The sequence below is a fragment of the Trachypithecus francoisi genome, unplaced genomic scaffold (genome assembly GCF_009764315.1).
Source record: "Trachypithecus francoisi isolate TF-2019V2 unplaced genomic scaffold, Tfra_2.0 Lachesis_group12, whole genome shotgun sequence".
Lineage (NCBI taxonomy): Eukaryota > Metazoa > Chordata > Mammalia > Primates > Cercopithecidae > Trachypithecus > Trachypithecus francoisi.
The window spans coordinates 8,725,619-8,747,361 of NW_022681457.1; the positions used below are offsets into that span (position 1 = coordinate 8,725,619).

Genomic DNA, 21,743 nt, shown 5'->3' on the forward strand with positions numbered 1-21,743 from the left:
TTGGCCAGGCTGGTCTCAAACTCCTGACCTCAGGTGATCTGCCTGCCTAGGCCTCTCAAAGTGCTAGGATTACAGATGTGAGCCACTGCAGCGGGCCATGATAATTTAATTTCTACCCTACTTGATTTTATGATCCTCTAGTGTTTCATGTCAGGTAGTTAGGACATGATATCAGAGTGTCCATTAATTCCTGTGGTAGGTTGTACTTTCCTATGCCATTGTACTTTCTTTCCTGGCATAAAAAGAAGTGAGTCTCTGTGTGGCTATCCTGATATGGGGTTGATCGTTTAGATCTAATTTAGTCATGAGGCAGATTCCTGTCATTTTATACTCCAATCAGGGTATCTACATTTAATCAAGGTCTTTAACGATTTATTCATAACTGGTATCAGCCTCTGGGGTAATATTTGACACATCAGTGGAAACTGGTCAAAAACAAAATTATGAAATTAAATGTACCTGTGTAAAATATACAGACAAGGTATACAATAAAAATTAAATATGTATGTTCGTTATTGGAAGAACTCCGCTAACTGGCTTTGACAGTAGAGTATGATGGTTAATGCGCTCTGCAATCAGCCCAGACAAGATCAGTCCCCATTCCACCCCAAACACGGTGTGAATTTACACAAATCATGTCATCTCTCTGTGCTTGAGACCTCTTGGTCTTCATAATGGTGGTGCCTGGCTCACAGATTATGAAGACTATGGAGGTGAATACACGTCTGTTCTTCATAGCAAAGAGCAATTCATTGCAAATACACTTAAAATGGGACACATCCAAAGATGGCAAACTCTTCATAATAGAAAGTAACTTTATGAAGTATTTCGATTGCATTTCAGCTGACTTTATTTTTTATTTTTATTTATTTATTTTTTTCTTTTTTGAGACAGGGTGTCACTTTGTCATCCAGGCTGGTGGGCAGTGGCACGATCTCAGCTCACTGCAGCCTCAACCTCCTGGGCTCAAGGGATCCTCTCATCTCAGCCCCCACCAAGTACCAGCTGCCTTTTAAATGTCGCTCATGCATCACGTTCCCTGCAGGATCCTGTGTCTCTGAAGATAAGTAGCAGCCTGTGGGAACTGACAGAACGTCTGCTGGGATGGGGCAATGCCAATGATGTTCTTATCGCAGACTGTACTTGGAATCCTGGGGAATTTCTCTCTTATTTACCATTATCTGTTCTTTTACATCACTGGGTGCAGGTTAAGGTCCACAGGTTTGATTATCAGACACCTAATTGTAGCCAACACCTTATTCCTCCTCCCTAGAGGAGTCCCACAGACAACGGCAGCTTTTGGGTTTAGACATTTCCTGAATGATTCTGGATGTAAATTTCTTTTTTGTGTCCACCGAGTGGGCAGGAGAGTGTCCATTGGCCGCAGTGAGCCCAGACGCGATCTGTCGGGCCACTGCCCTCTAGCCTGGGCGACAGAGAAATACTCTGTCTCAAACCAAAGAAAAGAAATAAGTAAATAAAGAAAAGAAAGTAACAGATCTCTTCCACAAATGTGCTGGGACAACTAACTGGATAACCACAAGGAAAAGAATAATGTTGGATCCCTATCTCACACCATCAAAATTTTATTTCAAAACGTTAAAAGAAAACGAAGAAAAAAAGAGAGAGAGACAAAGGGAGCCCTGCGGGAGAGGGTGTTACTTTGTCGCCCAGGCTGGCCTGGATCCCCAGGCTCAGCAATCCTCCCGCCGCTGCTTTTGAGTAGCTGGGACCTCAGGCTTCCGTCCCCGAGCCCGCATCTTTGCTGTGTTTATCCAGCAGGTCCTCCCTCGCTGACCTGAGCACTCCGTCCTGCATCCCAGGCGATGGTCCTAGGGAAGTCTCTGAAGCTGAGCACAGGGTGGACTCTCCCTCCCGAGTGAATGGAGAATAGAAAGGGAGAGGATTTCTGTTCTGTTTTGTGGGCGGTCAGCATGAAATCCTACCTTCCGCCCAGGCCGGGCCTTGCATTTTACATTCTAGTTTGCATCCCCGTTCCGGTCAATTCCAGGGGTTTTGAATCATGCCTCAGCCTTCCTGGCCGGTCTCGCCTCCAAAACCCCAAAACAGAGGTGCTGGGAAAAAGCCTGAGAGACGCACAGGTCCCGCCCCGGCCCCGCCCTCTGCGGGTTCTAAAGGGCAAGGTCTCTCCGCCTCGCGTCCCGCCCCTACCTCGCCCAGGACCCGCCCACCTCCTCGAGGGTCCCGCCCAGGCCTGGCTTCTGTCCTGTGCGCCCAGATTGGCGCAGACCCGGAAGCGGATGGCATGGAGTGACGGTCCTGCCGGGGCGCGTGAGTTTCACTATGTCTTGTATTAACTCTGCACTTCCCAGGTTTCCGGCTCTTCTGTACCTGGGACGTGGGATCCCCACAAACCTGGAAATTCTCGCCCGTCTTCCTTCACCCAGAGCAAATTGAGACATCCCCGTGAGAGGCCGGGGGTCGCTTCCTTTTGGGTTTAAGGTCGCCCTGAGGCTGGTCCCGTCCGGCGTCTTTCTGCTATAGGGCAATGTATACACTTTCTATCGCGTAGTTTTCCTGTTCTGAACCTTTTTCTGACTCCTCCCGCCGCGCGCTTTTTAAAGTCCTCACCCCAGAGGTGGATTCTTGCCCTCGTAGGCCCCTGAAGCGCAGCGCCGCTGCCCCAGTCCCGGGAAGGCCGCGTCCTCTGCCTTGTCCTTGGATCCTGCAGACCCCACCCTTGTCTTAAGGCGCCGTCACCCCTTCACCCCCGTCCTCGTGCCGGGCCCTGCTGCTCCACAGGTCTCCCCTCCACAGTCGCCGCTTCTCCTGAGCCCGCGTTGGGGAGGTGCCCGGGGCCCGCCCTGTGACACGGGGTGTTCTTGCCTGCCCAGCTCCAGCCCCTGGAAAATGCGCACCCCAGGGATGCAGGCGTCTTACTCCAAACCCTCCTGTGATTGTGTGGGCCAAAGGGATCAGGAGACGGAGAGAGAGCAGTAGAAAACCTGAGACAGAAAAGAAGAATGAGAAAGACCCACAACAGATGGCAAAGTAGAGGATGGTGAGGGATTTGCCAAGAGACAGCAAAAGTGGAAAGAAAACGATAAGACAGCAGGAGGAGAAAAGCTAGATGTACAGAGAGATGAAGGACAGCAATGTAGGGAGAAGGGCAGCAAAGAGGAAGGCTCATCAGGGTGAGCGAGAGGAGGAGGCATTTGGAGCCGGGGCAGACAGAGCAGAGTGGTGCTGGTGGCAAGGAGAACAGAGGGAGAACCACAGCAGGGAGGACACCTGGGGATCTAGGCTGCCAGAGAGTGGGGTCAGGGGGGTATAACAGGGAAGAGGGAATTTAATGGAGAGGGCAGAGGAGGCGCAGAGATGGTGTTGTGGGAAGCTGAGGACTAGAGAGGCTGATATGGGGGAGACAGAAGGGTGTTTATTTAAAGTAGGCACTGGCTCAGTGGATTTACATCTAAAAAGCTGAGCATTTCAACAGACACAGAGTGGGGTTTTTTGGTTTCAAAACTGCAGAATAAAAGCAGTTAATCATATATTGATAGGTCACGTAATCTATAGCATAGCGTAACTTGTGTCCTTCCATCGCTGGTGGCCTTGTAGCTGCGTTGAAAGAAAAACAAAAACAGCTAAATACACACATTTGTCCTTTTTTTTTCTTCACTCTTGTTCTGGGAAGGTGGGGGGCTGTCTGGAGCCCGTTCCTTTGGCTTTGACTTCATAAACAGCGTTATCTTATAACTGTCCTTGAAGTGAGCTTGCTAGGCAGAGGAAAACTGGTTCTTCTTTTCATTTTAACACTTGCCTTGCCCATTACTTTTCTTGGAGTGAATGAATGCATATTTATTTTTTAATTTTCTGCCTCAGTTTCCTCCCTTAGATGCTTGTTATAAATAAGATTTTAATGGAAAGCATCACTGTTACTGGATTCCTCATGAAAGAGCAGGTTTTCTTCTTTAGGCACAGGCTGATACTCACACAGAGCTATTAGCTGAGTGGTAGTCTGCCTGGTTGCAATTGCTTCTGTCATTGATTGAATGTTCTTAACAAGAGAGGTAAGAGGCAAGGGAGTATAAACAAATTCTTAGTATGGCTAGAACCATTTCTATTAAGGTTTTGAATCTACTGAAGGAGGAAAACCGGCCTCTAAAGAGGGACTCAGGAGTCTACTTTGTCTAAGTCTGGACTGATACATGGGCTAATTTTTTAATTTTGTCAGTTATTTCTATAATAACTTTCCTATTGTCGTGGATTTCTAGGCAGCAATTAGTTAGATTAAACTTGCTACATACTCCTGCTTCCTGGGCTAGGAGGTAGTCTAAAGTGAATCTGTTTTGGTACATGGCATGTCTCATTTTCATGGCTTGCTGGGCCAGTAAGTCGAATGCATTTTCTGTTTCATTAGTGATGATTTCACGTGCTGCTTGCGATTTTGTGATGCAGTTAGCGTGTAAATTGGGGTGTGGTAGCTTTATGACTTACCTTGTGCCCAGGTAGCTGGCCTAGAGTACTGAATTAGTCTTTCAGGGGCCTGAAGGGGTGGCCTGCCCCTCCACACCTGTGGGTGCTTCTCGTTAGGTGGAACGAGAGACTTGAGAAAAGGAATAAGACACAGAGACAAAGTATAGAGAAAGAAAAGCGGGGCCCAGGGGACCGGTGCTCAGCTTACAGAGGACCCACGCCGGCACTGGCCTCTGAGTTCCCTCAGTATTTATTGCTCAAAAGATAAGGGAGTAAATCAGCAGTAAGACATACAGATACACGGAGATGTTCCATTTACCCAGGGTCGGGCAGGAGACAGATGTTTTTCTTTTTTTTTTTTTTTTTTTTGAGACGGAGTCTCGCTCTGCCGCCCAGGCTGGAGTGCAGTGGCCGATCTCAGCTCACTGCAAGCTCCGCCTCCCGGGTTCACGCCATTCTCCTGCCTCAGCCTCCCGAGTAGCTGGGACTACAGGCGCCCGCCACGTCGCCCGGCTAGTTTTTTTGTATTTTTAGTAGAGACGGGGTTTCACCATGTTAGCCAGGATGGTCTTGATCTTCTGACCTCGTGATCCGCCCGTCTCGGCCTCCCAAAGTGCTGGGATTACAGGCTTGAGCCACCGCGCCCGGCCAGATGTTTTTCTTTTACTGAGATTTAAGAGAATGGTGATGGCCTTTAACCACAAGCAGGCTTTAAGCATTTGCCTAACAAAGCACATTCCTTACAGCCCAAAATCCTTTTAACTTGAATTAACACAGCGATGTCTCTAGCAAGGACAAGATTGGGGGTAGAGTCACAGATTAACAGCATCTCAAATACAGAGGCAAATGGAGTCTCTTAAATTTACTTCTTTCTCTATAAACACAGTAACAGGCTGACCTCTCTTTTCTCCATAGGGGCCAATCTGTGTCTTTCTAATCTTCTATCTTTATGTCTTTTCTTATGTCTATATCTCTTTTGTTTTTTTCTTTAATGTTATTGTAGACAGCATACCTTCAAGTTTCTCCCTGTTGCAGTGGGAGTGAGAAGAAAGATGGTCTAATTGTTTCAAGTACACAAGCCCTTGTCCACTTTCCTGGCAGCTGGCGGTAGCACACGGCCCACAGATCTAATAGAGACCGGAGGGGGCTTGCCAGGTATTGGGAGCTTCAAGCTGATACTAGGTGTGGTTTAGGGAAGAGAAACGGGAGAATGGATTTGGATGAGGTGATCTGGAGTCATCTTTGCCTTGCCACGAAGTTTTCTTTAGTGTTTTATTATACTATTGCTGTCGTAAACAAGTGAATTCTTCTACTGAGTCCGTAAAAGCTTTTCCTTAGCGAACAGCACGGTATCTCCTGATAATGGAAGTTTTTGTTTTCTTTTTTTTTTTTTTTTGAGACAGACTCTCGCTCTGTCGCCCGGGCTGGAGTGCAGTGGCCGGATCTCAGCTCACTGCAAGCTCCGCCTCCCAGGTTCACACCATTCTCCTGCCTCAGCCTCCAGAGTAGCTGGGACTACAGGCGCCCGCCACCTCGCCCGGCTAGATTTTTGTATTTTTTTAGTAGAGACGGGGTTTCACCGTGTTAGCCAGGATGGTCTCGATCTCCTGACCTCGTGATCCGCCCGTCTCGGCCTCCCAAAGTGCTGGGATTACAGGCTTGAGCCACCGCGCCCGGCCAGATAATGGAAGTTTTTAAGAGCGAGGCGCTTGAACATGTCAGCATCGGTTCGGGGGAAGAGTCTGTTAGAGTTACATTACCTTGTGACATTAACACTTTTGCTTCTTAAGGCCACTGGTCTCCTATGTTAGTCCTTCTACAAACAACATGAGGAAATGCTTAAGCTGCTAGCAATGTTTTCAGCTACCCGAGCAAACAGGTTTTGAGCTCAAGGAGGAGACTGTGGTAACTTCTGGTCTACGTGCTTATGGAATGATTTGAAGACTCGGAATCATTGGTGTGTGGAGACGTGTGGGGTACCCCGCAGTCCACATGGGTAAGTCTGGCTTTAGAATGGTGCAGTTTACAGGACGACAGGTTTTTGTTTGACAATCTGGTTTTGCCGGCATTTCGGTAAGCATAATTGGCCTTTGTTGTGTGCTGGGGTGCCGCGATATGCAATACTCACCATCTTTTTCTGGCGTCCCAGGGGAACAAGGTGGCACGCATACGTATTTATAGTCATTTCTATAGTATCTTTGTACAGGTAGGTTACCACAGACAGGTGAGTCTGGGTCTGCTGCTGGACAAGCATCAAAATACAGAGAAATAGGCCCTCGGTAAAAGGGAGGGACCTTGGTTTAGTTTAAGAGGGGACTTTCTTTTGACCTTGCACGAATTTTAAACTCTTCACCAGGTGAAAACTTGCGGTTGTAACATACATCAGGTTGGTTATTTCCTGGTCACAAATTGAGTAATTGGGTGGTCTGGTTATAAGTAAAAGTCTTTTTTTTTTTTTTAAAGATGGAGTTTTGCTCTTGTTGCCCAGACTGGAGTGCAATGGCGTGATCACAGCTCACTGCAACCTCTACCTCCTGGGTTCAAGCAGTTCTCCTGCCTCAGCCTCCCGAAAGGCTGTGATTACTGGCATGCAGCACCATGCCTGTTGAATTTTGTATTTTATTCGACATGGGGCTTCTCCATGTTGGTGAGGCTGCTCTTGAACTCCCAACCTCAGGTGATCCACCCATCTTGGCCTCCCAAAGGGCTGGAATTAAAAGCATGAGCACCCGTGCCTGGCCTTTATAAGTACAAGTTCTTAAGTGAGTCCTTGTACACTCATAATAAGTATGGTACAATAGAGTGTTAGTTATTCAGTGGTCATAGTTATATGAGCAGGTAGTATGTGTGCAGTGGGGGCACGTTTCTATAGGTGCTTCTTCTAACATGGTTAAGGGGGGGTAACAACAGCAAAACAATGGACAGCATATTCACATCCAGCAAGGACAGAAGAGGGCCTTGCCTGGGGGAGGAGGTTGAACACAATGACAGAACAAGAATGAAACAGTTAATATTACAAGGAAAACTACTAGTCTTAAGATTTCTAACCACATTTACTTACTTGAGGAATCCTCAAGCTTTGGCTGTGCATAGACTAGTCAGCTTCCCATGTGTGACTAGAGCAGGGCTTGTTATCCCCTCCAGCTTCAGCCATGCATAGACTGGTCAGCCTCTGGAGTGAGCAGAGCAGGGCTGTCGTCCTCAGCAGCAGCTTGGTCTCATTTCAGGATGAGCCGAGTTGGATGATCTGGGTCTTGCTGGCTGGTCCACTTGTCCTGAGCTGCCGGTTTCAGCTGACTGGTGGATCTAAGGTACGATTCCTGCAAGTTTAACAGCAGTGGGTGTGGATGAGATTACAGTATAGGGCCCATCCTATAGGGTCCTAGAGAAGCTGGATTCTACTTTTTTTTTTTTTTTTTTTTTTTTTTTTTTTTTTTTTGAGACGGAGTCTCGCTCTGTCGCCCAGGCTGGAGTGCAGTGGCCAGATCTCAGCTCACTGCAAGCTCTGCCTCCCGGGTTTACGCCATTCTCCTGCCTCAGCCTCCCAAGTAGCTGGGACTACAGGCACCTGCCACCACGCCCGGCTAGTTTTTTGTATTTTTTAGTAGAGACGGGGTTTCACTGTGTTACCAGGATGGTCTCGATCTTCTGACCTCGTGATCCGCCCGTCTCGGCCTCCCAAAGTGCTGGGATTACAGGCTTGAGCCACCGCGCCTGGCCTTGGATTCTACTTTTTAACCTAAATAGAGTCTCCAGGTTTAAAGGAGTGTACTGGATCTGTCAGACTTATGGGCATTGTTTCTCGCATTCAGTGATGGACTTCTTGCATGGCTATTCTTAAAGCCTGCATTTGCTTTTTTTTTTTTTTTTTTTTTTTTTTGAGACGGAGTCTGGCTCTGTCACCCGGGCTGGAGTGCAGTGGCCGGATCTCAGCTCACTGCAAGCTCCGCCTCATGGGTTTACGCCATTCTCCTGCCTCAGCCTCCCGGGTAGCTGGGACTACAGGCGCCCACCACTTCGCCCGGCTAGTTTTTTGTATTTTTTTAGTAGAGACGGGGTTTCACCGTGTTAGCCAGGATGGTCTCGATCTCCTGACCTCGTGATCCGCCCGTCTTGGCCTCCCAAAGTGCTGGGATTACAGGCTTGAGCCACCGCGCCCGGCCTTGCTTTCTTAAAGTTAATTCCTCTAGTTGTTGGAGTTGACTTTTAATTTGACTTATGCTTGGAGAAAGCTGACTGAACCAACTTTCATAGGGTGAATACCTAGTTTGTTTGGTGGGGGTGCACCTGAGTCGGAGGACGACCATAGGAAACACCTGATCTTAGATGAATTCCTTGGCAGTATTTCTTCAGTAGCTTCTTCAGTGTCCAGTTCATACATTTTACTTTCCTTGAAATTTGCAGCTGACAGTCTGTGTGTCACTTCTCTTTTATTTTTAGCAGTCTTGTAAAATCTTAAACTATTTCAGCTACAGATGCTGGCCTAGTGTCTGACTTGAAAGTTAGAGGCAGTCCAAACCTGGGGATAATGTCTTTTATCAGTATTTTAGTCACTTCTGCTTTTTCTGTCCCGGTGGGGAAAGCCTTAACCTATCTTGAAAAGGTGCAAATAATCTCGAGCATATGCCCATAGCCTCTGGCATGGGGCAGTTCAGTAAAGTTTATAAGCAAGTTTTCACAAGGCCTGGCTCCTACTTCTTGAATTCTTGGGGTTGAGTGGGCCGCTGTCGTGGGTTATTCTGAGGACAGGTTAAGCATTGTTGGCAAACAGCTCGAGTGACAGCAGAGAGCCACGGCACATAGAAATGGCATTTTCGTGGCCCAGCGCTGTGGCTCATGCCTATAATCCCAGCACTTTGGGAGACCGAGGCAGGCAGATCATGAGGTCCAGATTTCAAGACCAGTCTGACCAACATGGTGACAAACCATCTCTACTAAAAATACAAAAAAAAAAAAAAATAGGCGGTCGTGGTGGCGGGTGCCTGTAATCCCAGCTAGTAGGGAGGCGGAGGCAGAAGAAACTCTTGAACCCAGGAAGCAGAGGTTGCAGTGAGCCAAGATAGTGCCACTGCACTCCAGCCTGGGTGACAGAGCAAGACTCTGTCTCAAAAAAAAAAAAAAAGAAATGGCACTATATAACATATCACTACATAACTGTTTTTCTTTTGCAATTTTTTTTTTTTTTTTTTGAGACAGAGTTTCCTCTGTCGCCCAGGCTGGAGTGCAGTGGCCAGATCTCAGCTCACTGCAAGCTCCGCCTCCCGGGTTCCCGCCATTCTCCTGCCTCAGCCTCCCGAGTAGCTGGGACTACAGGCGCCGCCACCGCGCCCGGCTAGTTTTTTGTATTTTTAGTAGAGACGGGGTTTCACCGTGTTAGCCAGGAGGGTCTCGATCTCCTGACCTCGTGATCCACCCGTCTCGGCCTCCCAAAGTGCTGGGATGACAGGCTTGAGCCACCGCGCCCGGCCTATAACTGTTTTTCTTATATGAGTTTCTTGATGAATTTGCTTCACAAACATCTTTGGAATGGCTACTCTCCTATAGAAGAACTTCTATTACTTTCTTTTAATGTATTTTTCATCCTCCTGGGCACACCGTGTTCTTTGATTTGGAGTATAACTTGGGTCGTCTTTGGGAGGAGGTTCTTGGAAGAGAGGCATAGCTAAGGCTTCCATTTGAAAAGGAAGCGTAATCGATGCTCCCCGCGTTGCCTCTCTGTCTGCTTTTCTGTTTCCTTTGGCTTCTGGCGTCCTTGCCTTTTGGTGCCCTCTGCAGTGCATTACAGCTCCTTTTTCTGGAACCTATACAGCCTCTAGAGCTGTAGAATCTCTTCTTTGTACTTTATTTCTCGCCTCTAGGTGATAAAAGTCCTCTCTCTTTATATATAGTTCCATGTACATGCAATGTAGTAAAAGCATACTGAGAATTAGTGTAAATATTGACTTTCTTGTCTTTTCTAGCAACAGTGCTCTTGTCGGGGCTATTAATTCTGCCTTTTGAGCTGATGTTCCAGTAGACAGAGGCTGAGCCTCTACTACTGAGTCTAGTGTTAGCACTGCATACCTGGCACGCCGAACGCTTGTAGCACAGAACTGCTTCCACCTGTGAAGTACTTGACATCTGGGTCTGGGAGAGGTCTGTCTGTAAGATCTTTCTCACTGGGGAACACCTCATCTCACTGTTTCCACACAGTCATACGGGGAGCTCCCGGTTTGACTGGGAGCGGGTTGCGGGGTTTAGGGTGTTTACTGTTCTAAAGTTATGTAACGGTTTTCATATAGAAGCCCTTGGTACCGAGTCATCCTCGGGTTTGATAACTAATGATGCCTTCTTTGGTCCATCAAGTGATGGCTGAATGTGGCACCTGGATGCTTAGTTGCTGTCCTAAAGTGAATTTGCTATCTTCTTGTGTTAACAGGGTTGGGCAGCTAATGCCTTAAGGCAAAGAGGCCATCTTAACAGCACGGAGTCGCGTTGTTTGGAGAAATGCGCCACTGGGCGACGCCATGATCCTATAAGTGAGTCAGAGTCCTGTAGCCATTCTTTTGTGTTCATGAACATAGAGAAAGAAAGATTACTATATGTCTGGTGGTCTTGAGGCTGGGGCCTGGGTTAAAGCTTCCTTGATCTGTTTGAAGGCTATTTCTTGCTTAGTTTTTCAAAGGAGGGCTCCTTTTTCTCCTCCTCTTGTGGCCTCATATAAGGCTTAGCCATCAGTGAAAACTTGGAATCCAGATGCGGCAGAATCTTGCTGCCTCTGAAATTCCTATTTGTCATTGGGTGGTCAGGGTCGAAGCGCACAAATGGCTTGCTTCCTCTCATAGCCAAGCCAGTGTTCCTCGTGGCTTGCTATGACACCTAGATATGTAACCTCCTCATGGCAAATTTGGGCTTTCTTTTTTGATATTTTGTAACTTGCTTTCTGTAGGAGATGTAGGAGATCGTAGGTTCCCGGTAACAGCCCTCTCAGGTTGGGGCTGGCAAAAGAAGCTCATCTACAGATTGCAACAAAGCGCAGTTGTTACTTGGAAGGATATAGGCCATGAGGTCTGAGGCCAATGTTTCTCTAAAGATTGTGGGAGAGGACAGGGCATGGTGACTCACACCTTTAATCCCAACACTTTGGGCGACCGCGGTGGGTGGATCAGTAGGTCAGGAGTCCAAGACCAGACTGGCCAAGATGGTGAAACCCCATCTCTACTAAAAATACAAAAATTAGCCAGACATCGTGGCAGGTGCCTGTAATCCCAGCTACTTGGGAGGCAAAGGCTTGAGAATTGCTTGAACCCAGGGGGCAGAGATTGCAGTGAGCTGAGATTGCGCCACTGCACTCCAGCCTGGGTAGCAAAACAAGGCTCTGAGTCAAAAAGAAAAGAAAAGAAAAGAAAAAAGATTGTGGGAGTTTTTTAACCTTTGTGGGAGTCTAGTCCACGTGAGCTGTGATGCTTCTTTGTCTTATAAAATGCAAAGATAGACTGACTGGTGCCAGACAGATACAAAAGAAAGCATCCTTGTCTAAGACTGTAAACTAGCACTTGATGGCATAAGTCCTATCAAAGTATACGGGTTGGGTACTGCTAGATGGATAGTTGCCGCGGCCTGGTTTACAGCATGCAAATCTTGCACCAACCTGTATTCATTAGAACCTGGCCCTGGCAACAGCTTCTGAACTGGCAAAAGCAGTGTGTTTTAAGGTGACTGGCATTGGACTAAAATCTTAGGTTTATGGAGCCGTTCTAAATGTTTGCAGATGCCCTGTATGGACTTTTGGGGAACTGGGTCCTGATGAACCCGAACAGGAATTACTCCTGGTTTTAATTCTGCTACTACTGGTGCATGATTTACAGCTAACCCAGGTGGGTTGTCCTCAGCCTGTACTCCAGGAATTTCAACTAACTGAAATAATAATTTTTGTTCTTCTTGCATATGAGGTTGCATTGGTACCTGAAAAAGGGGCTGGGTGCTGTGGCTCACTCCTGTAATCTCAGTCTCTGTAATTCAGAGACTGGGGCAAGGGGATTGCTTGAGTACAGGAGTTTAAGACCAGCCTGGGCAACATAGTGAGAACTCCGTCTCGGCCAAAAATAAACAAATAAAATTAACTGGGCATGATGGTGCACACCTGTACTCCCAAGTACTCTGGAGGCCGAGGCAGGAGGATCACTGGAGCCTAGGAAGTCCAGGCTGCAGTGAGCCGAGATCATGCCACTACACTCCAGCCTGGTCAACAGAGCGAGACCATGTCTCAAAATAATAAAAAGAGTGGGGGACTTTGGGTTCAGACGAGTGGGTGAGTTCATTGGCTATGATTACTTGTGACATGTTGACTTCTGTGTATGTAATCTAATAACTTAAAATTTGTTTAAATTATACAGATGAGATTGAGAATTTTAAAATCCCTATCTATAAGGCATGTACATTCTATAAATCTTGGCATAGAGGTCAGCTTCCACTTGGATCCCTATTCAGCCAGAGGGCAGTGACTTATTCAGTTGTGAATTACTCTATTCCCTTTTCGCAGGGTGGGGTAGGAAGTGGTACAGTGATGTGGGGGAAAAAATCAGTTTCTGTTATTACATAATATTTTAATTAAATATTTAATAATTAATACTTTGGGACAGGGCCTGGCTCTATCACCCAGGATGGAGTGCAGCGTGATCTCTTCTAACTGCAGCCTCAACCTCCTGGGCTCAAGTGATCCTCCTACCTCAGCTTCCTGAGTAGCTGGGATCACAGGGATGAACCACCAAGTCAGGAAAGTTTTGTATTTTTTTTTTTTTTTTGTAGAAATGCGTTTCACTATGTTTCCCAGGCTGGTCTCAAAATCCTGAGCTCAAAAGATCTTCCTGCCTTGGTCTCCGAAAATACTGGGATTACAAGGATAAGCCACCACACGTGGCCTACATAGTACTTTTTAAAAGGGACATCAGGCCGGGCGCGGTGGCTCAAGCCTATAATCCCAGCACTTTGGGAGGCCGAGACGGGCGGATCACGAGGTCAGGAGATCGAGACCATCCTGGCTAACACGGTGAAACCCCGTCTCTCCTAAAAATAGAAAAAACTAGCCGGGCGAGGTGGCGGGCGCCTGTAGCCCCAGCTACTCCGGAGGCTGAGGCAGGAGAATGGCGTAAACCTGGGAGGCGGAGCTTGCAGTGAGCCGAGATCCGGCCACTGCACTCCAGCCCGGGCGACAGAGCAAGACTCTGTCTCAAAAAAAAAAAAAAAAAAAAAAAAAAGGGACATCAAAATGTGGTGGCTCCTGCCAGTAACCCCAGCACTTTGGGAGATGGAGGCAAGTGGGTCACCTAAGGTCAGGAGTTCAAGACCAGCCTGACCAGCATGGTGAAACCTAATGGTAGAAAGAGAAAACCAATGGTCTCTACTAAAAATACAAAAGTTAGCCAGGCATGGTGGTGTGCACCTGTAGTCACAGATACTGCGGAGGCTAAGGCGTGAGAATCACTTAAACCTGGGAGGTAGTGGTTGCAGTGAGCAAAAATCATGCCACTGCACTGCAGCCCGGGTGGCAGAGTGGGTCTCCATCTCACAAAAACAAGCAAACACATACACAGACAAATAAAAAACAAAAGGGACATCAAAAGTGCTTTTGTTCTCATGTGTAGTAGATTTACTTTATTTTCTTTCTGTTTCCTCTTCATTTATTTTTTTATTTTTATTTTTTGCAGTTTGCGACAAATGTTAGTTTTGTTATTGATTTTATTTTTTGGGGGGGCAGAATCTCGTGCAGTCACCCAGGCTGGAGTGTAGAGGCATGATTTCAGTTCACTGCAACCTAGGCCTCCCGGTTTCGAGCAATTCTTTTGCCTCAACCTCCTGAGTACGTGGGACTACAGGCCCGTGCCACCAAGCCCAACTAATTTTTGTACTTTTAGCAGAGATGAGATTTCACCATGTTGGCCATGCCTGCCTTGAACTCCTGACCTCAGGTGATCTGCCTGCCTTGGCCTCCCCAAAGTGCTGGGATTACAGGTATGAGCGACCATGCCTAGCCAAGATAAATCTTAGTTTTCTTTTTTTTTTTTTTTGAGACGGAGTCTCACTCTGTCGCCGGGGCTGGAGTGCAGTGGCCGGATCTCAGCTCACTGCAAGCTCCGCCTCCCGGGTTCACGCCATTCTCCTGCCTCAGCCTCCCGAGTAGCTGGGACTACAGGTGCCCGCCACCTCGCCCGGCTAGTTTTTTGTATTTTTTAGTAGAGACGGGGTTTCACAGTGTTAGCCAGGATGGTCTCGATCTCCTGACCTCGTGATCCGCCCGTCTCGGCCTCCCAAAGTGCTGGGATTACAGGCTTGAGCCACCGCGCCCGGCCTAAATCTTAGTTTTCAAAACTTCTTTTTTAATACATAATCATGGAGAGGAGGCTGCAATGCCAAGTGGAGGAAGCAGGAACCGGAAGGTGAGCAGTAGAAAGCTGGAGGAAGTAGAAAAAGATGCTGATGAGAGTGAAAGTGGTGTAAAGGTTATTGAAAACCCAGCCTTAAAAGATGAAGAAAAGATGGAACTCCAACTCAAAGAAGCTAAGCACATTGCAGAAGAGGCAGATAGAAAGTATGAAGAGGTGGTTCATAAGCTGGTGATCATTGAAGGAGACATGGAAGGCACAGAAGAACGAGCTGAGCTGGCTGAGTCGCATTGCTGGGAGATGGATGAACAGATCAGACTGATGGACCAGAACCTGAAGTGTCTGAGTGCAGCTGAAGAAAAGTACTCTCAAAAAGAAGATAAATGTGAGAAAGAGATGAAGATTCTTACTGATAATCTCAAGGAGGCAGAGACCTGTGCTGAGTTTGATGACAGATCAGTAGCCAAGCTCAAAAAGACAATTGATGACTTGGAAGATAAAGTGAAATGCACCAAAGAGGAACACCTCTGTACCCAAAGGATGCGGGACCAGACTCTGCTTGACCTGAATGAGATGTAGAATATGCCAGTTCCCCCCTGCTGCTGCTCCTTCCTCTGACCCTGACTCCGCCTGAGGCCAGCCTGCCCGAAGCTGACCTTTACTTGAGGGCTGATCTTTAACTGGAAGGCTGCTTTCTCCTTTCACCACTCCCTCCTCCCCTGCGTCTTTTTGGCCAAACTATCTCTGCCTCTTCCTGGAGATTCCAGCTGGGCTAGAGGCTAAGAACTTTCGAAACAACATTTAAGGGAATGTGAGCATAATGCATAATGTCTGTAAAAAGCATGTTGTGATGTAAAAAAATAAAATAATCACTTCTGAAAGATGCCTTTGTCACATCCTATAATCAGCTCACATCATTTTTTTTTCTACAAATGTATTTTCCTGTTGTTTTCCTATTGACCCCAGAATTTGTTAGATTTTTAAAAAACAATTTCAAAAAGTATCTGTTTGAAACTAGTTGTGTCTGGTTCAGATCAAGGTCTGTATGCTTTCCAGTCTTTATTATTTATTGGAAAACTTTGGTACCTAATACAGAAGGTTGATTGTGTCCGTGTGTACCTGGTAATGATGTCAGTGACCTTTTACCTTAACGTCAAAATGCAGTTTAACCAGTTAGTCTGTTTTTCAGTTTTCTTTCCTTATGTCATGTGTGAACATCTTGAGTGTGAGCTATTAAGTGCATGCTTCCCTCAAGGCCCTCTGATCCCTTCTGGACTCATGTTGAAAGATGGCATGGATTGGCATGGAACTGTTGGGATGGCCACACCCAACATTAGGCCGCAGGGGCTATGAAGTCCGGTGGAGTCAAAGGAATGAGAAAAGACAAGTTAAGGATGCATAAGGTGGGTCCAGGGGGCCAACGCTAATATGGAGGCTGCAAAAGACCCGAGCTCTGGAAGCCCACACTAGTTATTGGTGGTCAAACAAAGAAGCAGGTGGTGCGACTGTGGGGGTTGAAAGGAAGTGGTGCATCCAGCACATGATCTACAGGTGTGTGGTTTAGCATTTATATGGAACATGTTCTGCTACTTGAGATCATGGGGAACATGTTCTTTTAGTTTAAGATAAAACCGTTTTATAAGCCTGGAAGTGCTAAAAGCAAGGAACCAGCAAGTCTAGGCACATTCCAGAGGCCATGAGGGGTTTTATGCCCTGTGCCCTGGATTCCATCCAAGCCACGAGGGGTCTGTGGGGAAAAGAAAGAGAGATCAGACTGTGGCTGTGTCTATTGTAGAAAGAAGAAGACATAAGAAACTCCATTTTTTTCTGTGCTAAGAAAAATTCTTCTGCCTTGAGATGCCATTAATCTGTAATCCTAGCCCCAGCCCTGTGCTCACAGAAACATGTACTGTGTTGACTTAAGGTTTAATGGATGTAGGGCTGTGCAGGGTGTGCTTTGTTAAAAATGTGTTTGCAAGTAGTATGCTTGGTAAAAATCATCGCCATTCTCCAGTCTCTAATACCCAGGGACACAATGCACTGCAGAAGGCTGCAGGGACCTCTGCCCAAGAAAGCCTGGGTATTGTCCAAGGTTTCTCCCACTGAGACAGCCTGAGATATGGTCTCGTGGGAAGGGAAAGACCTGACCCTCCCCCAGCCGGACACCCATAAAGGGTCTGTGCTGAGTAGGATTAGTTTAAGAGGGAGGCCTCTTTGCAGTTGAGATAAGAGGAAGGCATCTGTCTCCTGGTCATCCTGGAATGGAATGTCTCGGTGTAAAACCCGATTGTACATTCTATTTACTGAGATGGGAGAAAACCACCTTAAGGCTGGAGGTGAGACATGCTGGTGGCAATATTGCTTTTTACTGCACTGAGATGTTTGTGTAAAGTCAAACATAAGTCTGGCCTATGTGCACATCGAGACACAGCACATTTCCTTAAACTTATTTATGACACAGAGTCCTTTGTTCACATGTTTTCCTGCTGACCCTCTCCCCACCATTACCCTGTAGTCCTGCCACATCCCCCTCACCAAGAGAGTAGAGAGAGTGATCAATAAATACCGAGGGAACTCAGAGACCAGTGCCAGCACAGGTCCTCCGTATGCTGAGTGCCGGTCCCCTGGGCCCACTGTTCTTTCTTTTTAGTTTGTCTCTGTGTCTTATTTCTTTTCTCAGTCTCTCATCCCACCAGGTGAGAAATACCCACAGGTGTGGAGGGGCCGGCCCCCTTCAGGGTTTTATGCCTTGGGCTTAGATTGTAATGCAGCAGGGCAGCCTTCCACCCTTTGGCGGAAAGCTTGGAGTTCCAAAGGCCACAAGGGGTTTTAGACCCTGGACCCCGCCATGTTCCAAGACTCTTTTTATATTATGTCAGACTAGCAAGCCCTGCCTCAGGTTTTCTCTGACACTCAGCTTCTCCCCAACATGGAACGCTATTGTAAAAGCACCCATGGAGTCTTTTTTCTTTTCTTTTCTTTTTCTTTTTTTTTTTTTTCAGGTGGAGTTTCCCTCTTGTTGTGCAGGGTGGAGTGCAATGGTGTGATCTCAGCTCACATGGCACCTGACCACCCATGTTTTCTTGGTTGAAAAAATGTGCTTATGTCTTAGTTCCACAGCTGAGCCTCTTTCACTGTTTTCAAGGTCAATAGCTGTGTGTTCGCACTTCTGCATTTTATAAATGTTACTGTGCTTTTCTTGTAAGGAAAAATTAAATGTTGGGAATCAGTGGCATCAGAACCTTGTAAAGAAGTTTCTTTAGCCCAGGCATGTGAAAGAGGCTTCTCTAATTTTCAAAGATGGGGTAATAAAGACCAACCCTTCCCATGAGCCCTTCCAGGCCCCATGTAAGAATTCAGGCACACCTCACTCATCTCAGACCTTCTCAGGATAACTTGGTGAAAATGTCCCTCCTCTGAGCCCCAGTGAGCCTCCCTGCAACTTGGAGATGAGGGGCTAGACCAGAAAAACTCAACCTGAGTGATCCTGACCCCTGAAATGATTGGAAAAATAGAGTGCGTGTCTGGGCGTGGCTTTTCTTCTGGGAGACGGGAGTGCCCAGTCGTAATTAGAATTTTCAATGGGATGCAGTAACCCAAAAATAAAATTAAAAAAACAATTTTTTAAAAAACACGAAAGAATGGAAGAAACAGAGGTGTAGACTCAGACACAGAGACCATCTTCGGGGCCTTTCTCCGTAGGAGGAATTCACAGTGAAATCTAAAGCAGTCATGTCAGTCCCTGGCAGGAAACCCTCCACTGGCTTCCCGTGTTCCCCAGGACAAAAGCCCAACTCCTCACTGTGACTCCACAGCCCTGTGTCCAGGGCCCCTGCCAGTGTCCAGCCTCCTCCTAGGAGCTTGCCCGCATCTCCTGAATCCCTCTGCCCCAGTCACCTTTGCTTTTCTCTTTTCCCAAACATCAAAACCCTTCCTGTCTCAGGTCACTGTCCCTGCTCTTACCCTATGTCCCTAAATGATCACCGCACTGTCCCTTTTCTCCTCCTTCACGTCTAGGTTCAGAGCTGTCTCTCATGCCCTCCCACCCCCATCTGAAGTTCCCTCTGCCCGTCAGTCTCTGTGACGTTACTCAGGTTTTATTATGTCTGCATCAATCACATCAGAAACTTTTTGTTTGTTTGTTTGTTTTTTGGGTTTTTTTTGAGACAGAGTCTCTGTTGTCCAGGCTGTGAGTATAGTCTGATGATCTAGGCTCACTGCAACCTCTGTTTCCTGAGTTCAAATGATTCTTGTGCCTCAGCATCCCAAGTAGCTGAGATTACAGGAGTGTGCCACCACACCTGGCTAATTATTGTATTTTTATTTTATTTTGTTTTTGAGTCTCACATTGTCACCCCAGACTGAAGTACAGTGGCATGATCTTGGCTCAGTGCAACGGCCACCTCCTGGGTTCAAGCAATTCTCCTGCCTCTGCCCCCTGAGTAGCTGGGATTACAGACACCCACCAAGCCCAATTACTTTTTTTAGTTTTAGTAGAGATGGGGTTTCACCATGTTGGCCAGGCTGGTCTCAAACTTCTGACCTCAAGTAATCCACCCTCCTTCACCTTCCAGAGTGCTAGTACTACAGACATGAGCCCCCGTGCCTGGCTCAGTTTTTATTTTTAGTAGAGACAGGGTATCACTGTATTGGCCAGGCTGGTCTCAAACTCCTGAGCCCAAGTGATCCTCACACCTCAGCCTCCCAAGTAGCTGGGACCACGGACACACACGTGCACAACCATGCCTGGCTACGTTTTTGTATTTTTGGTAGAGATGGGGTTTCACCATGTTGCCCAGGCTGGTCTCAAACTCCTGAGTTCAAAAGATCTATCTGCCTCAGTCTCCCAGAGTACTGGCATGACAGGCGTGAGTCATCACACCCAGTATCTGCATGGGGTTTGGTCAGGGCTGGGTCTGGGGACCCAGGGCTGGGTCAGGCAGGAAAGCCCATTCCAGCCCAGCTCCCCACTGCTGCAGCATATGTGTGGGCTCCTTCAGGAGAGAAGTGGGAGTTTTCCTGTAGGAGTTTATCATCCCTGGTGCGGTGGACAGCACAAGGGACCATATTCCCAGGGTGAGGTCTCCTTTGTATGTTTCATTGTGTTACAGGAGGGGGTGTCTTGATTCTGAGCAATAAGCAACGTGTTTCTAACATTCAGGACTGACTTCTAAACACTCTCGGTCCATGAGGAAGAAACCCAGAAGAGGAAGAGGAAAGCAGAGGAGTCAGGGATGGCTCCTCCTCAGGTGAGATGATATTCTCGGTGGATTGTTCTGTCTCCTTCCTTTCAGAACGCTGGGCCTTGGAGTTGGGAAACTTCTCTGAGTCTGAAGCGTCCTGCCTGACAGGTTTGCTCACACTCACCCGTGCCTTCCCTCAGTCCCTCTCATCTCGCTTAGATTCTGTCTCTTGTGACCCAGTGACATGAACTTGGGAAGAGGTGGCACAGGGCATGGTCCTGGGAAGGGCTCACACCAGACATGGATGGAAATGGGGTGAGGGTCCCGTGGTGTCAGTGCTGTTGGGCAACAGGGATTGTTCAGGGGCCACATCTGGATGCACTGTCAGCTCTCTGTGGACCAGGATTAGAGCAGCTGCCAATGGAAGTCACGTATTCATGTGCACAAAGAATGTGGTAAATTCCAGAAAAGAAGACCAATATGGAGAAATGTTTTCTGCCTGACTTTTTACTACACTTTTAGGTAATTGAGTGAGTTACTGTGTTTCTGACTCCAAAAATCTTACTAAGTAGAATGGAAAGTTTGTACACAGACATGAATGATACAAGGTGTTTTACTCCATCATTATTTTAAGAATATGAAATCAACTTAAATAATAGGAGATTCATTAAACCATTCTTGGCACATTAAGCTCATGGAGACTGTGGTGTTACTGTGGAGAGGCTTGTGAAACAGGTGTGTTTAGTAAAAATGTTTATAATTTTTATTATTATTATTATGATAATGTTATTGTATTTCAAATATACATAGTCTTGCTCTATCGCCCAGGCTGAAGTGCAGTGACATGATTGTGGCTCACGGCCACCTCCATCTTCCAGGTTCGAGCAATTCTTCTGCCTCAACCTCCCGAGTAGCTACGATTATAAGCACACGTCACCATGTCCAGCTAATTTTGTTGTATTTTTATTAGTAACGGATATCACCATGTTGGCCAGGCTGGTCTCAAACTACTGACCTCCGGTGATCTGCCCACCTCAGCCTCCTGGAGTGCTGGGATTACAGGTGCAAGCCACTGTGCCCAGCCCCAACAATTATTATTAAATATATATTTTTTCTATTTAAAGATCACATGATGATATATTTGTTTTGTGGTAACACTCCAAGCAAAGCTGCAGCTTAGACGCTTGGCCGTAAGGCATCTCCTTTCCCAGTCATATCCTCCACCTTCCTTCCAGTCTCACTGGGGAGCCGCTACTGTCAGTTTTGGGCCAGGCATCAGAGCAAGTCTTGTACACGTGTATTTCTGCATCATTATGAAACTTTAGAAAAAATTCTACAATAAATTTATTTTTTAAAGTGTTTTACAAAAATTAGTTGGGCGTGGGGGCTCGTGCCTGTAGTCCCAGCTACTCAGGAAGCTGAGGCAGGAGAATCGCTTGAACCTGGGAGGCGCATGTTGCAGTAGACATTGCAGTAGGACGTTGCAGAGATTGTGGCACTGCACTCCAGCCTAGGCACAGAGCAAGACTCCGTCTCAAAAAAAAGAGAAAAAAAGTTTTTATATTTCTGTTTTCACTTTAGGTTTGGGGCACATGTGAAGCTTTGTGACACAGGTAAACTAGTGTCATCGGGTTCATTGTACAGATTATTTCATCACTCTGGTGTTAAGCCCTGTACTCAAAAGTTATTTTTAATTAATTAATTTTTTTGAGACTGAGTTTTGCTCTTGTTGCCCAGGCTGGAGTATAATGGTAAGATCTTA

The 21,743-nt window shown here is 46.9% G+C and overlaps 2 protein-coding genes across 4 annotated transcripts in view; both read left to right on the forward strand.

The window, feature by feature from the left end:
* The first annotated feature begins 2,239 nt into the window (after positions 1-2,239).
* LOC117093611 (zinc finger protein 761) overlaps positions 2,240-21,743 on the forward strand; it is a 30,515-nt gene continuing 11,011 nt past the window's right edge. Inside the window, exons 1-2 of the mRNA XM_033228961.1 lie at positions 2,240-2,292; positions 19,960-20,047. Coding sequence (XP_033084852.1) covers positions 20,033-20,047 — 15 coding nt within the window. The 5' untranslated portion in view covers positions 2,240-2,292; positions 19,960-20,032. The remainder of the gene's footprint in view (positions 2,293-19,959; positions 20,048-21,743) is intronic.
* On the forward strand, positions 13,134-16,828 carry LOC117093642 (tropomyosin alpha-3 chain-like). Of its 3 annotated transcripts, none has more exons than XM_033229070.1 (2): positions 13,134-13,191; positions 14,809-16,828. In XM_033229070.1, exons 1-2 carry the CDS (start codon positions 13,176-13,178, stop codon positions 15,375-15,377), a joined length of 585 nt encoding a protein of 194 aa, XP_033084961.1. In that variant the 5' UTR covers positions 13,134-13,175; the 3' UTR covers positions 15,378-16,828. The 3 variants fall into 3 exon arrangements, with proteins under 3 accessions (XP_033084961.1, XP_033084962.1, XP_033084963.1); XM_033229071.1 differs by having other exon boundaries at positions 13,139-13,196; positions 14,814-16,828; XM_033229072.1 differs by lacking the exon at positions 13,134-13,191 and adding an exon at positions 14,309-14,456 and having other exon boundaries at positions 14,769-16,828.